General features: G+C 43.4%; 1 protein-coding gene across 3 annotated transcripts in view; it reads left to right on the top strand.

Moving 5' to 3' along the window:
* The window catches only part of ASAP1 (ArfGAP with SH3 domain, ankyrin repeat and PH domain 1), a 491,182-nt gene that overhangs the window by 49,403 nt on the left and 425,448 nt on the right, over positions 1–16,331 (top strand). For all 3 annotated transcript variants that reach the window (XM_089685927.1, XM_089685924.1, XM_089685928.1), the window contains exon 2: positions 10,362–10,448. In XM_089685927.1, the coding sequence (XP_089542053.1) occupies positions 10,390–10,448 (59 nt within the window). In that variant the 5' untranslated portion in view covers positions 10,362–10,389. The remainder of the gene's footprint in view (positions 1–10,361; positions 10,449–16,331) is intronic.

Below are 16,331 nucleotides of genomic sequence, written 5' to 3'. Positions count from 1 at the left end.
ACATGACCCCACCTGCCACCACTGCACTAACACATATGACTCCACTTGCCACCACTGCACTCAACACCGCTGTTCCAACATTCACAGTCCCACTCCTTGTCACTGCACTGAAGTGCATGACCACATTCACTGCCATCGCACCAACACTCACCACCCTACTTGCTGTCACTGCACAAACATGCGTAATTTTGCTCACCACCACTGCACCAGCATGCTTTATTTTACTCACTGCTACTGCACCAACATGCACAACCCCCCCTTGCCGCCACTGTACCAACATGCACCACCCTATTTGCCATCACTGCACCACCACAACCCCACTTGCCGCTACTGCACCAACACTGAAGGCCTCATTTGCCACAACTGCACCAAAACGCACGACCCAATTTGCTGCCACTGCACCAACATGCATGACTCACCGCCAATGCACCACCACGCACAACCCAACTTGCCACCACTGTAACAACTTGCATGATCCTACTCACTAGCACTGCATAGATGAGCACTACACTAGTATCCGCCACTGCACTTCTCGCCATCACTATACTAATGAACCCTTCTTCAATCTTCACCACTTATCCAACATGCACTTCTTCCTCATCTGTCACTCCATCAATGTGCATTTCTGTATTCATCCTAGTGTAGTTATCCTGACACTGAGGGGTGAGAAGAATGTACGCTAAGGTGCACATGTGCAGATCCCTGTACATTCTAAACCATTTTGTGGGGAGGAAGGTAAAAAAACACTTTATTGCAGAAGTGGCACAGTATGGTTTGTTTTGTTTTTTTGCAATAAAACTCCTTCCAGCTTTTTGCAGTTGAGGGCAAAGTTCCGCCTTAAAAAATAATCATATACACGATTATTATAAAACAAAACATACAACACAAAATATGTTTGCAATAGTTACAATAAAGCTGAAAGAAGTTTTGGACATTTGCAGTGAAAGAATAAGTTACCATTATTGATGTGTGCTTCATCATTTCTCCTGTACATGGGAGTACAGCCTAAACAGTAGGTCCCTCTTTCTCTACCTCCTCCATTCATATAATGACTTGCATTCTTTTCACTGAATACAAGGCGTTCTGTGTTTGGAGGAGGGGTACATGATTGTCATAATCTCCCCTCCTCCAATGTCAAAAAAAAAATTTTTTTCCCCAGAAATCAGCTCTAGAGAGATTCTGACACTTTGGCCATTCAAAGCAAAATTAGTCATTTTGTGCCAAAATCAATTGAGAAAAAAAAAGTATTACTCTAGTGGTCATTGACATTCTCTTGCTGGTGGTTTCTTTTGACACAATGGTAAATAACGGTCCCTTGTAACATGATGGTGGCCACTAACAAATGTTAAGCAAACATTTGAAATACAATTGATAAACCATTATAGTTTCAATTGAAAGCCCCAGCCCTCCCCCCCCTTGAAGCCCCCCTCCACCAGCACTACGTTGGCTGATTTTATAGGCTTACTCCTCCAAAGTCTTCTGATTGGTTACATGAAAGCCTGGGTCTCCTTCTTCAGCCTTCACATGGCAGTGGATGGTCCTCAATGACCCAGCAATCTGAGTGATGCTGGAAGTAATTCACCTTGGAAACGGAGGATCTGGTGGTGAAAGTGAATACCACAGGAAGCTCTTGATTGAAGCTGGGTATTGCAGACTGAGATACCCCATCTACAGAGGGACAATTAAAGTAGTATTAACACACACTCTTTAATTTACATTATTCCTTCTCTTTCTGTATGTGGATGATGGCACTGTAATTATTTTAATTTAAAAAAAAATCCAAGCGCCTTTTTCCTAACCGTTATGCAGGTGTCACATGACTCAGCTCTTTCCCAACCTGTCTGCAGGGAAACAGTGGCAGGAGGAGCTTCTAGTCCTCTGCTGCTGGTCACATGTTCAAAATAAATAAAAACAGCATTTGGGATACAGAGTATAAATAAATATTTAATACGATAAACTGTTTTAAATCATCACACAAATATATATTTGAAATAAAATCTTTAATATTTTTGGAAATAACATGGTGTGGGCAGATTCCTGCCAGTCGCAGGCTGTGGCACACCCCCCAAACAGACAAAAAAACACACCTCCTGCGCTCAAGAACAATGTATTGGTACCACTGGACTGTCAAAAGAGTGGATGGCCTTTGAGTAAGTCAATGATGGCACCGGCTTTGCTTCCCTCTGACAGGTCAGGGGGAACCAAACATACAACTGTTAAAGCATAAAGATCAGAAGGTGCACCAGCCTAGCGTATTACCTCAGTGATACCTTTATTAAAGGAAAAAGCAAATGTATACTCACAAAGGACATGGAATGAATGGCATGTCAATCAGACAATAAATGAGAACGACCTCATCCCCTGGACAAGTCCTTTTTTGGGAATAAGTGATCCAAAAGGCTGACACGTGTCCAGGGGTGATCCCCTCTTCCTCAGCACACCCCCTCTAGCCTGTGTCTTAGAATAACAGGGAGGTGAAGCCTCAATCAATTAAGATGTAATATCCCACTCCATTTGTGTTTAGCTGGTTAGTGGGCATGGAGGAGGAGGGAGGGAGTGGGCTGTCATTTACTACTCTGTATACACCCACATGTTTGATTCTATAGTGACATGGGTTACTCAGATGTGATGGGGAAGAAATGCTCAGCATGGAAACTCACTGAAAACTGAGCATGTGCAGTAGCTGCCAACACTTCTCTGCAAAATCCTCAACTGCACTGGGGACATGAAATAGGAGGGGGAGATAGAGAACAGCAGGATCAACCAGGTTTTTTCAGAATGCAGAAAACTAATTCTATATGAATGATTATGAACAGCACGTAGTACAGTGTTTAGTCTTGGTTCACATCTGTGCAGGTGGTGCCATTGCGGGACCCGCACAAATACCTGCAGCCGCACCACCCACACAGAGGAAAGCGGGACCCACGGGCGGGTGCCATTAATTCTGATGGCACGCCGCCCACACTGGAAATCGCAACCATACTGGGAACCTCGATTCCCATGCAGGCTGCGATTTCCAAAGAAGTGTCCTGGGGCACGGGAGTCCATTCAAATGAATGGGCTCTCGTGTCCGTGCAAATCGTGGCCCACACGGCCACACATATGTGAATCTGGCCTTATTGATAGTTTTTTTGGTTTAGTGACACTAAAAAAAATATAGCCTAGGGATTGGCTTTAAGTGAAATTTGTAATTGTTTAACCACTTCCCGTCCGGCCGTTGCATATAAACGGCCGGACGGTGGCACTGCAGGGTCGGGTGGCCGTTTATAAACGGCCTCCTCGCACCCTGCTTGTGCGCACTCCCTGGGAGCGCGCAGCACCGCAATCCGGTGCCCGCTGTGTCCTCCGGACACAGTGAAACACCGATTGTTGGACGGGACCTCTGAACGAGGTCCCGATCATGTGATCACTGATTGGCCAATCAGTAAGCAAGATGTCACTTGTGACATCATTGCTTACTACGTGTGAAATCTGTGAATGATCACAGAGGTCACATGGTACAAGGCTATTCACAACAGCTTGTACCATGTGACAAGCTGTGACCAATCACAGCTCACTCAGTACTTCTCAATGAGTGTAAGAATGCAGACAGAGAGAAAGAGAAATGATTGCTTTTACATCCTATATGGGTGTAAAAGTAATCAGTGTAAAAAAAAAAAAAAATCTTCATCACCCCCCACAAGTAGTACAGTGTCACCATGGTGACACTGTACTGCTAGGGTGACAGTATGTAAAAAAAAAAAAAAATATTAATATAAAAAAATAAAATAAAAATGTTTAAAAATTATAATTTTTGGTTATAAACTAATTTGGATTTTTTTTTTTACTAAAAAGATAACGGAATAAATTTTGGCCAAGATTTATGATGGAATATTATTTATTTGCAAAATTTTATAAAAAAAACACTTTTTTTCAAAATTTTGGGACTTTTCCATTTACATAGCAAAAAAATAAAAATCCCAGCGGTGAATAAATACCACCAAAATAAAGCTTTATCTGTCTCAAAAAAATGGTAAAAAATTCATTTGGGTACAGTGTTGCATGACCGCGCAATTGTCATTTAAAGTGTAATAGCGCTGAAAGCTGAAAATTGCCCTGGTCAGGAAGGGGGTAAACGTGTCCTAAGTGGTTAATAGTATAAAATGAACCTTTTGCTTCTGGTTCTACAGATTCTAAATAATGTATTGCAATTTGCCTTCCGCTCTCCAAATCTATGACTATCTTCCATGTTATGTCCGGGTTTCACCTTTAAAAGTTCAGAAAAATATAACAGTCTCTGTTAGTTTGTGGGTTTTATACTAGGCATTGAAAAACAATTGGAAAAAAAAGCAGGTATCTGTTAAGCCATCAAAGGGCACAATAACAAGATATTAGCATACATATTCAGAGAAACAACTGCACAATAAACCCTCGGCGTGACATTTACATAACAAATATTTCCCTCATATTACTCATTTCCTATTGAAAGACGTGAAAGTAGAATGACTTCCCTCCTCCTTAAGTTTGGAACAATTCACGTTTGCAGTTTTCTTTCTTTCTTTTTCTCAGTAAAACGAGGCGTAATATATAAAACCGAATTAGGTGTTTATACGTCTGCAGACATCGGCGGCTGATTACTGTTGGTCTTGGCTGTGGAACAGAAACGTGTCCTTTTTTAAGTAATTCATACACAGGGATTAACTGTTTTTAAACTTTTTAAAATGTAAATGTAGCACCCTCCTAGAATAGGCTGCTAGTGAGTTTAAGGTCAATTTAGTATGTTTGGCTCCTCTATAATCATTGGAGAGGTGTGTGTTTATTTTTGGCTGTTCTGGGCCTTGCTGACTGCAAGCTCAATTACTTTGCCATGCCTTTTAGTGGATCTTGAATGTAGTGGGCTGAAAGAGGCAGACCCTGGGCTTAAATATTCATGCCGCCAATCCCTGGAGGAGAGAATGCCCAGTAGGTGGGTGGGGGGTGTATAAATAGTCTGGGACCTGGAACGGCAAGGAGAACACCTAGCCTGGATGGCTGCTGCCCTTCTGGGCAGATTTGCTGAAGTCTGCAGGAGTTCATCAAGGTCCCAGTTCAGGTAGAGCTGAGGGTGCCTGCTTTCTAATTGGAGCCTTGAAGTCCCAGCTCAGGGCTAGCCCGGGGGACCTATTTTCTGAGAGGAGTCAGAGCCAGTTCAGAGGGGGTTCACTGAGGATCTGTCCAGGCGGCTCACAGAAGTGTCTGGCTGGTATTGGAAGGAGGCATCCAAGTTCACAGGGACATTGTGAGCGTAGGCCTGAAAGAGAGATCCTGGTGACTGTTGCTGCTTAACCCTTTGAGTACTTGCTCCAGAGTTGCTGACTTAGGACTGTGTCAGGGCTCCGGGTATGACCAGAGGTGTGTGGACTGACACAGAGAAACGCAGGCTTCAGATACAGTATAAACAATATAATTTATTTAAGACTAAACAATACATAAACGCAGTGCAAGACTAAACATAAACACAGTGCAAACAAATCAAACCAAAACCCCCAACAGATAACAAAAGAACAATACTAAGCGTAGTCGGGCAGGCCGGGTCGGTAGCAAACGGGCAGGCAAGGTACAAAGGAGCAGGCAGAGCGTAGTAAGACGGGCCGGGTCAGGAACAATCAGGCAGACAAGGTACCAAAGGAGCAGACTGGAGAGTGGTCAGGAATAGTAGAGGTCAGGACAGGCGGAGTTCAATCAGAGTCAGGGATCAAGCAGGATCAGACAGGAAGCAGACAGGATGCAGGTACAGGGGCTCTTGGGAAAACATACACCAAGGCCCTGATTGCAAGTCTGGCCATTCCTTATATGCACCTCCTGTAATCAGCCTCAGGTGTTTTGGCTGACTGCAGGAGTGAGCCTCTGGTTGCTGAGAGCACCCGCTGGCCAGTCCTGGTACTGCAACCCACAAGGCAGGTGAGTCCCACCACTATTGGTGAGTCCATTCCTGACAGACTCCTTCTGTGTTTTTAGTCCCCTGAGATGTGTGTTCGCCTATTGATGGTCCAAGAGGGGGGGGGGGTTACCTTAGCAGTCTGGTTGATCCAGAGAATGTCTCCCTCAAGAGTTGGTTCTGGCCAGCTCAGTGGATTGCTTTAAAAAAGTCCTGGATTCTTTCTTAGATACACAGAATATAACTGGATACTAATATTTATAGGTAAAGTTAATCCAGGGAATATCCGATTGCCTCTCAGGGGATCAAGAAGAATTTTTTTCCCCTGCAGGAGCAAATTGGATCATGCTTTGCTGGGTTTTTTGCCTTCTTCTGGATCAACTGTGGGTGTAGGATTATAATTTTTTTTTAATGGTTGAACTGGATGGACTTTTGTCTTTTTTCAGCCAGACTAACTATGTAACTATGTAACCTTGCGCACTAAATTTGGAGTATCCCAAAGGCTCATCTTGCATCCCAACCAAGTTCAATGAGCATTAAACCCTAAAAAGACACTCATTGCCTGGTCATTGTGCTGCAAGATTGAGAGTTGCTGTGTGGCTGGCTGCCGTGCACTCACTTGAGCCCGGGACAGATCCGTGAGCCCTGTCTGGGGTCTGCGCTACATAAAATATATACATTTGTAAAATGGTAATGATGAGCTGGGCAATAATGAACTGTGAAAGCCCAACTCCAGAACAATTTAAAGTTCTCTTTTATAATGTGGCTGTGCCCACCATGCACAGATTAATTACTTGTTTCTATCTAGGGGACAGAAAAAGAACTTAAAAGACTAATTTACATTGGCAGTTGTAGTGGTAAAACCACATGGTTGAGCTGTGGTTTTACCACTCTCCCTTTTGCTGCAAATGCATTGGTTGCGGATATCACAGCCGAGATGCTTTGCATCATAGTGCTGCAGAAATGATACAGTGGGGCAAAAAAGCATTTAGTCAGCCACCAATTGTGCAAGTTCTCCCACTTAAAAAGATGCGAGAGGCCTGTAATTGGCATCATAGGTAGACCTCAACTATGAGAGACAAAATGAGGAAAAAAATCCAGACAATCACATTGGCTGATTTGGAAAGAATTTATGTGCAAATTATGGTGGAAAATAAGTATTTGGTCACCTACAAACAAGCAAGATTTCTGGGTCTCACAGACCTGTATCTTCTTCTTTAAGAGGCTCCTCTGTCCTGCACTCATTACCTGTATCAATGGCACCTGTTTGAACTTGTTATCAGTATAAAAGACACCTGTACACAACCTCAAACAGTCACACTCCAAACTCCACTATGGTGAAGACCAAAGAGCTGTCGAAGGACACCAGAAACAAAATTTTAGACCTGCACCAGGCTGGGAAGACTGAATCTGCAATAGGCAAGCAGCTTGGTGTGAACAAATCAACTGTGGGAGCAATAATTAGAAAATGGAAGACATACAAGACCACTGATAATCTCCCTCAATCTGGGGCTCCACGCAAGATCTCACCCCATGGGGTCAAAATGATCACAAGAACGGTGAGCAAAAATCCCAGGACCACACAGGGGGACCTAGTGAATGACCTGCAGAGAGCTGGGACCAACGTAACAAAGGCTACCATCAGTAACACACTACACCGCCAATGACTCAGATCCTGCAGTGCCAGACGTGTCCCTCTGCTTAAGCCAGTACATGTCCGGGCCCGTCTGAAGTTTGCTAGAGAGCATTTGGATGATCCAGAAGAGGATTGGGAGAATGTCATATGGTCAGATGAAACCAAAATAGAACTGTTTGGTAGAAACACAACTCGTTGTGTTTGGAGGAGAGAGAATGCTGAGTTGCATCCAAAGAACACCATACCTACTGTGAAGCATGGGGGTGGCAACATCATACTTTGGGGCTGTTTCTCCGCAAAGGGACCAGGACGACTGATCCATGTACAGGACAGAATGAATGGGGCCATGTATCATGAGATTTTGAGTGCAAACCTCCTTCCATCAGCAAGGGCATTGAAGATGAAACGTGGCTGGATCTTCCAACATGACAATGATCCCAAACATACTGCCCGGGCAACGAAGGAGTGGCTTCGTAAGAAGCATTTCAAGGTCCTGGAGTGGCCTAGCCAGTCTCCAGATCGGAACCCCATAGAAAACCTTTGGAGGGAGTTGAAAGTCCATGTTGCCCAGCAACAGCCCCAAAACATCACTGGTCTAGAGGAGATCTGCATGGAGGAATGGGCCAACATACCAGCAACAGTGTGTGCCAACCTTGTGAAGACTTACAGGAAACGTTTGACCTCTGTCATTGCCAACAAAGGATATATAACAAAGTATTGAGATGAACTTTTGATATTGACCAAATACTTATTTTCCACCATAATTTGCAAATAAATTCTTTCCAAATCAGACAATGTGATTGTCTGGATTTTTTTTCTCATTTTGTCTCTCATAGTTGAGGTCTACCTATGATGCCAATTACAGGCCTCTCTCATCTTTTTAAGTGGGAGAACTTGCACAATTGGTGGCTGACTAAATACTTTTTTGCCCCACTGTACCTGTTGCGTTCAGTGGTCAGTACCACCCACTGAATGCAACCTATTCTGCTGAAAGGGGGAGCCTGGCATTTGCCCCACAACTGTGCACCCAGCTGTGTTGCGCTAGTGCGACGTTCAATATGACGCCTTCTTGCCACCTGTCAAATGCTCTCTGAAGAGTGATCCCAACTCATCTTGCTCTTCCACAATGAGTGTAAATGTGGCCTTACTTACCTGAACACCTCCCCATCCCCCATCCCCCCCGAACTGATGCCACTCCTCTACACTCCAGCAGTAGACTGTCCCTCTACATTCTCGTGTCCAGTGCGAGGCTATGGTCCTGCATTGGTCTTGATGATGTCAGCTGGCACACAGCTTATTAACCTCACTTGGTGCATTGAGGTGATAAAAGTAAGCACTGCAATACAGTTTTTTGGTGCTTTTTTGAATGACAGATCACTAGTGCTCTATTTATATTCATGGCAGCACAACACAATCTACATTAAAGTATAAAAGAACAAAACCACCTTTTGCTGCAATGTTCAGCTTAAATTAAGAGATTTCTCTTAGAGTACTTTCTTTTGCCACTAGTTGTCCTCGGTCTGATGGCCAGCATCAGTCAACCCACTTCCTCTGAACCCAGTTCCCAGTTCATGCTGGACCTGCCCCCAGGCTATGACTGATCAGTGAAAAGAGAACCAGCACAGCGATGAGCTCATCTTTCTGTCGCTCTGCTTTCTCCTTCTATGAGCATGCTTCGTGTTGAACTGAACGGCTCCTTATGCTGCTTCCTTCTCTCATGCTTCATCCCTGCTGTATAGGGACTACAAAAGGCTGATACCAAATCACATTCAAGAAATTACACTGCTTGGATTTAAAAAATTAATTTACTGCTGTATTAATGATTACAGAGGTGCATTTATTTGTGTAAACACAAATGCTCCTGCGCTTGGGGATGGACTCGATGCAGGCTACAACCACATAAGGAATGTCCTGGAACATGCACACCTTGCTGCCCTCAAATGGACCGGGGAAATCCAAATATACTGAATGAGGAAAGAAAAAACAGAGGGCGCACAGGCCTAGTGCATTACCATAAAAAATGTTTAATAAAAAATAAAGTATGTGTTGTACTCACAAACGACAATATAGTCAAGGCACATCATAAAGAACAGCTGGGTCAACACCGCGCTGAGTAACAGTCCGTAATAGCGAGTATAGACATCCAAAAGGCTGACACGTTTCGAAGACTTGCCTCTTCCTCAGAGCCTTGCTTCTTCCTCTGAAGAAGAGGCCAGTCCTCGAAACGCGTCAGCCTTTTGGATGTCTATACTCCCTATTGAGGACTGATACTCAGCGCGGTGTTGACCCAGCTGTTCTTTATGATGTGCCTTGACTATATTGTCGTTTGTGAGTACAACACATACTTTATTTTTTATTAAACATTTTTTATGGTAATGCACTAGGCCTGTGCGCCCTCTGTTTTTTCTTTCCGCATTTATTTGTGTGTTTTATCTGCCTGGTTTTAAGCTTTGATTTTTACATTTTGCTTTTCCTAAATAAAAATAATAATGAAGTTGCGTTTTTGTTTACACCTGTGTAAGATTTCCTCTAAATCCCAGATTTCCCAGATCCCAGATCTCTTTCCTGGGCCAGATGTGTACCCAAAGCCCCGCGTGGCTTGTTGGTAACCTAGCAGGGGGGGGATCGATGATGAAAACGCTGGCAAGCATTTGAACTCATTTGTAATATAATAACTACATCTCTGTGCCCATTGAAACTTGATTCCCATTAAATATCATGAGTCATTCTTTATGTTTTTCAGCAGCATACCTTCAGCTGCGTGAAAACAAGCAAATTGCCGTAATTTGGAACCATTGTGTAATAATCCTTCTCTCACTTATGCTGCAGGTCATTTGCAGGCGGTGACAGCTGAGACATGCGATCATCAGCATCCAGGCTCTCGAGTTTCTCCTCTAGAGATTCATTATGGAGTCGGTAGGTGACCTCTTATTTCTAAGCATTATTATTTAGTCCTCGTGAAACAGACTCGGCTTTGGCTATGGAAATGATTCACTCATTTGCTCAGAAAAAATATAAATCCTTAAAGTACACCTGTGCCAAGGAAAACTGAACAAACTGTGATTGTGACTGCAAAGTAGGCACCTGGATGTGCTTGAAGGTACCATTGGTTATCCCTGTTAGTGCCCCAGAAGTTCTAAAAAAGGGGCGCTCAATTATGGAGATCCAAAATGCCATTTCTGAATTTAAGCTCTGACCCTTCCTTTCTCATCCAACCATCGCAATGATGGACCAATCACAAGACACACAAGGTGGGAGGACGCAGGACAAAGCCTGATTTCAGGAACTGAGCACCACAAAATTTGAGGCGTTTACTGACAGAGGATATAGTAGAGGCTTTCTCACTCTGTCCAAACTTGAGTAGAGTTGAGCTTTACTTTTCTGACCCTTAAAGCCAATCTCCACCCTCCTCAAACCATTTTTTTGGGGGGGGAGGGGCTTTATTGAGGTTTATAACTATTTAAGATACTAACCCACCCAGCTGATCCAGTGGTGTCCTGCAGAATCCTTTCAGAATTCTCCCCCCGTTCAGTGTCGCACTGCCATCTTCTCATGTGACGTCATCAGGAGAAGATGAAACAGGAAGGCGTTTCTAAGTGCAGTATTCCAAGGTCAACGTTTAATAAAAGCGGTTAAAAACACTTACAATGTGGTAGTATAAACAGGCTCTGATGTAATCCGCCAGCAGCAGGGCTCTGACCTCTAAGCGATGGAGCAGCTGTGCCAGCCAGCAGCTGCAGGGGGAGCTTGAGAAGAGGTGTTAAAGATGGCCACAGCTCTATCCAGACCGCTGGAGCGCACGCAGGAGAAGAGGTGTGAGCGGCTCCATCACTTTTATTAAAAGTTGACCTTGCAATACTGCACTTAGAAGCGCCTTCCTGTTTCATCTTCTTCTGCACAGAGTTTACTTCCACTCTTTAGAAGTACTGCTCAGTACCGGTTTTCCTATACATCATCCATCATTGGCTGCCATACTTCCACAACATCGTCTACCGACGCGCCCTGCTACCTACTTTTGATGTCATCGGGAGGCCCATTGGTTATTCCAGGTTCAGACGCCAGGACTCATGAAGACGCACCGCTAAGCCCACCCCCTCCTCCATTCTCAATGAAGGGCTATGCCTCCTGGGATATGTGATGTGCATTTCCCAAGAAGCACAACGAGCATAATGCACCTCATTTGACTAGGCAAATGATGGCTGTAACGGAACCGGACCCAGAACGCACTTGGGTATTTCCTTTATACTCCCGCTTCCCTATCCGAACACAGATCCACAGACACCACCGCTGATCATGCAGGAAATAAGACAGCACCAGACTCTCTTAAGACAGGAAGTCAACTGCTTTATTTTAACCCAAACACAAAATATATACACAGGGCGGGGAAATACAACCAAGAACAGGAAACACATCAGCAGGCCCTCCCATCAGGGGGAAGGACTGCAGGAAACACCCCCCACCAAACCAAGACACAGAACAATGGGATGCAGCACGTGGCAGTAGACAATAGGGGAACACATGCATCCCATAATAGTTTGCTGGCAAGCAAGACACAATAGAACAATGGGGCGACCACATGGCAGTGAACAATGGACAACCCCCACACCCAACCTATACATGTCTACAAAATATCCGGACAGGGCGCCCTGCACCCCTAACAGGCACAGGGTGGGTTACACATAAGAGGAAGAAAAGGGGTCCCCCCACCCCCAAAAGTCACTCCCATCACAATGGCGGTGGGCTTGAAGTTTTTATCAAAAAAGATAAAATAAAAGTGTGTAGCGGAGGGAAGGAGAGTGAAGAAACAAATCTAATTTGAGGGTGAAGATCCGCCATAAAGTAGTTGTAAACTCTTACATATACCCAGTGAAGTGACTGGCCTCAGGTGATACACAGATAAAACAAATCCTCCTGCATAAGTTTTACCTGTTTATCTGTCGCCATCTCTCCTCTACAGCCCTTCAAAGCCCAGTATTTCTGAGATCCAGGAGGAAGGGGGCAGGGATATGAAGTCACACACTGCACAGCAGAGAGAGGAGAGATGAATGTAATCTGAGACCTGAGTGGAGGGAAAGGGCACCGCCCTCTTAACACAGCCTCATAGGGAAATATACACACTGAGGCTGCTGTCTGCTGGAGGGGTCTGTCTCCTATGGCACGCTTGGTGTTGTCATAGACTGTATGAAGTGACTCATGGAGGTAGCAGAGGAATGAGAGAACAGACAGAAATCATACTAGGTGCTTTGGGTTGAGGCAAGTACACACTATAGAAGGACATTTCACATTCATTTTTAATTTCAGAGGCTTATAACTACTTCATAGTGCACTGTCACAAACCTAGTAAAAAAAAGAGTTCTTACCAAAATATCTAAGCAGAGGTTGAACTCCAGGCAAACAGCTACAAAAAATACAATGATGAAATACATAAATTGGTCCTTTACATACCAAAGGATTTGTATTTCTGACCTGCAAGACAGAGTGGCCAGCCTTGTTACTTCGTATTTCTCTGCTGCAGTGAAATGATTCAGCCTTGTCCCTGCCCCCATCCTGTGATTGGACAGTAAAGGAGCAGCAACAGATGAAAGAATCCATACCCAATTGGTCCTTAGTGCTGCCCTCCCCCTCCCTTAGTCTGAATGCTAATGTACAGGGGATTGCACAAGGTTAAAATAAGTCACATTCAGGTATTTATAGCTATGAGGTCAGCTATAGTTCTTTCACCAACAATACTCACAAACAAACAATATTTTAAATGGATAGAAAACTGGCTAAAAGATGGTATTCAGAGAGTAGTGGTTAATGATTCATACTCTGAATGGTCTATGGGTGTCAGTGGTGTACCCCAAGGTTCAGTGTTGTCAGTGGTGTACCCCAAGGTTCAGTGTTGTCAGTGGTGTACCCCAGGGTTCAGTGTTGGGACCCTTACTTTTTAATATATTTATAAACAATATAGGGTCTGGGATGAAAAATCTCCAATTTACAATTTACAAGCCGACCTCAATGTACTGTTTAAGTGGACAACTATGTGGCAGGTGAGGTTTAATGTTGATAAAATGTAAGGTTTTGCACTTGAGGGCTAAGAATATGTATGCATCATACATGCTGGGGGGGGGGGGTACAACTGGGGGAATCAATGGTGGAGAAGGATCTGGGGGTTCTGGTAGATCACAAGCTTAATAATGGAATGCAATGCCAAGCTGCGGTTTCTAAAGTGAGCAAAATCCTCTCTTGTATTAAAAGAGGTATAGACTCCAGAGAGAGAGATATAATTTCCCCCGGTACAAATCTGAAGACCTCATCTGAAATATGCAGTTCAGTTTTGGGCACCAATTCACAAAAAGAACATTGGGGAACTGGAGAAAGTACAGAGAAGGGCAACCAAACTGATAAGAGGCATGGAGGAGATCAGCTATGAGGAAAGATTAGAGGAACTGAATGTATTCTCTCTTGAGAAGAGGAGATTAAGGGGGGGTATGATCTCCATGTATAATACATAAGGGGGGATATGATCTCCATGTATAATACATAAGGGGGGATATGATCTCCATGTATAATACATAAGGGGGATATGATCTCCATGTATAATACATAAGGGGGGTATGATCTCCATGTATAATACATAAGGGGGATATGATCACCATGTATAATACATAAGGGGGGATATGATCTCCATGTATAATACATACGGGGGGATATGATCTCCATGTATAATACATAAGGGGGATATGATCACCATGTATAATACATAAGGGGGGATATGATCTCCATGTATAATACATAAGGGGGGATATGATCTCCATGTATAATACATAAGGGGGATATGATCTCCATGTATAATACATAAGGGGGGATATGATCACCATGTATAATACATAAGGGGGATATGATCACCATGTATAATACATAAGGGGGGGATATGATCTCCATATATAATACAAAAGGGGGATATGATCTCCATGTATAATACATAAGGGGGGATATGATCTCCATGTATAATACATAAGGGGGATATGATCACCATGTATAATACATAAGGGGGGATATGATCTCCATGTATAATACATAAGGGGGGATATGATCACCATGTATAATACATAAGGGGGATATGATCACCATGTATAATACATAAGGGGGGATATGATCTCCATGTATAATACATAAGGGGGGATATGATCTCCATGTATAATACATAAGGGGGGGATATGATCTCCATGTATAATACATAAGGGGGGGATATGATCTCCATGTATAATACATAAGGGGGGATATGATCTCCATGTATAATACATAAGGGGGGATATGATCAACATGTATAAATACATCAGTGGTTCATATAGTGGACTCGGTGTAGAGCTATTTACCCTGAGGTCATCAAAGAGGACAAGGGGGCGCTCTTTACGTTTGGAAGAAAAGAAATTTAATTTCCAAATATGGAAAGGTTTCTTCACAGTAAGAACTGTGGAAAAGACTCCCTCAAGAGTTGGTTCTGGCCAGCTCAGTAGATTTCTTTAAAAAAATCCTTTGCTTGTTTCCTAGATACACAGAATATAACTGGATATAACATTTATAGGTAAAGGATCCAGGGAATATCCGGTTGCCTCTCCCGGAATCAGGAAGGAATTTTTCCCCTTGCAGAAGCAAATAGGATCATGCTTTGTTTTTTTTTTTTTCTGCCTTCCTCTGGATCAACTGTGGGTATAAGTTTTTTTTTTTTTTTCTTTGGACGTTTGTCTTTTTTCAGCCAGACTAACTATGTAATTATATAACCAACAATACCATCACAACAAACTCTAGAGCCTTGGTGCCCAACTTGAGGCCTGAAGGCCACATGCGACTCTCTGAAGTGTGGTACGAGGGCCCTAACAGTTAGTAGTGGGAGCTGCAATTTTTAAATAGGCCTTTAATAGCTGTGATCTCTAGCATTTTTATGTAACATGTCCATAGTCTGTCTCCTAAGGCATGACTTCTGTCTCCAACCACTATATCTACAACTCATGATACATTAGTGTGATGTTCAGTGGGAAGAATGCTCCTTATACTTGTGGTCATTGGGAAGAATTATCCCCTTACAGATAGCTAAAAAAAATAAATGGTGTCAGTGGGAACTTATCTGAGAAGAAAAGATTACTTATTGCTTAAGGAACCCCTAGCAACCTCTTGAAGAGCCCTAAGGTTCCTTAATTCCATGGTTGAGAAACTCTGGCCTAGAAAGTCTTCAATCTATAACAGTTTTCTGGAACAGTACTGTGACAGACCCAACCAGGACAGGGGCTTTTGGAAGGGACTAGGGGTTAGCCTTCTACCCACTGATTAAGGCTCATGGAGAGATCAGATCATTCTCTAATGATGGACAACTTGATGAACGCTGAGAGCGAGGCTTGGATTAATTCTCCAAATAAAGTCAATACAGCTTCCCTTCTGGAGTGGATGGAAAGGTGTAATATTACCTTCTGTCACAAGTACATATAATATTATATGTGGCCGTTCAGCGATATCAGGTGTTGAGGCCACTTATACCTGGTCCAAACCTGCAAGTTAGCTGTCAATGCTAGACACTGACTTGCTCCAAAGCTCCACAAATACAAAGGGGCAGGGATGCTTGTGATATTCACCTAATATGGTCACATACAGTAGTTATATTAAGTCAATGTCCTCGAAACAATATGGTGTCTATTAAAGAGGTCATAGACCCTTACATATACCCAGTGAAGTGACTGACCTCAAGCAATATACAGAGATTAAACAAATCCTCCTACATAGGTTGTATCTGTTTATCTGTAGTTCTCTCTTCTACACCGT

The sequence above is a fragment of the Staurois parvus genome, unplaced genomic scaffold, assembly GCF_062004578.1.
Source record: "Staurois parvus isolate SC_StPar_1 unplaced genomic scaffold, SC_StPar_1.0 ptg000389l, whole genome shotgun sequence".
NCBI lineage: Eukaryota > Metazoa > Chordata > Amphibia > Anura > Ranidae > Staurois > Staurois parvus.
Note: the sequence above shows the minus strand (reverse complement) of the source record. Positions and strands in the feature narration are given on the sequence as shown.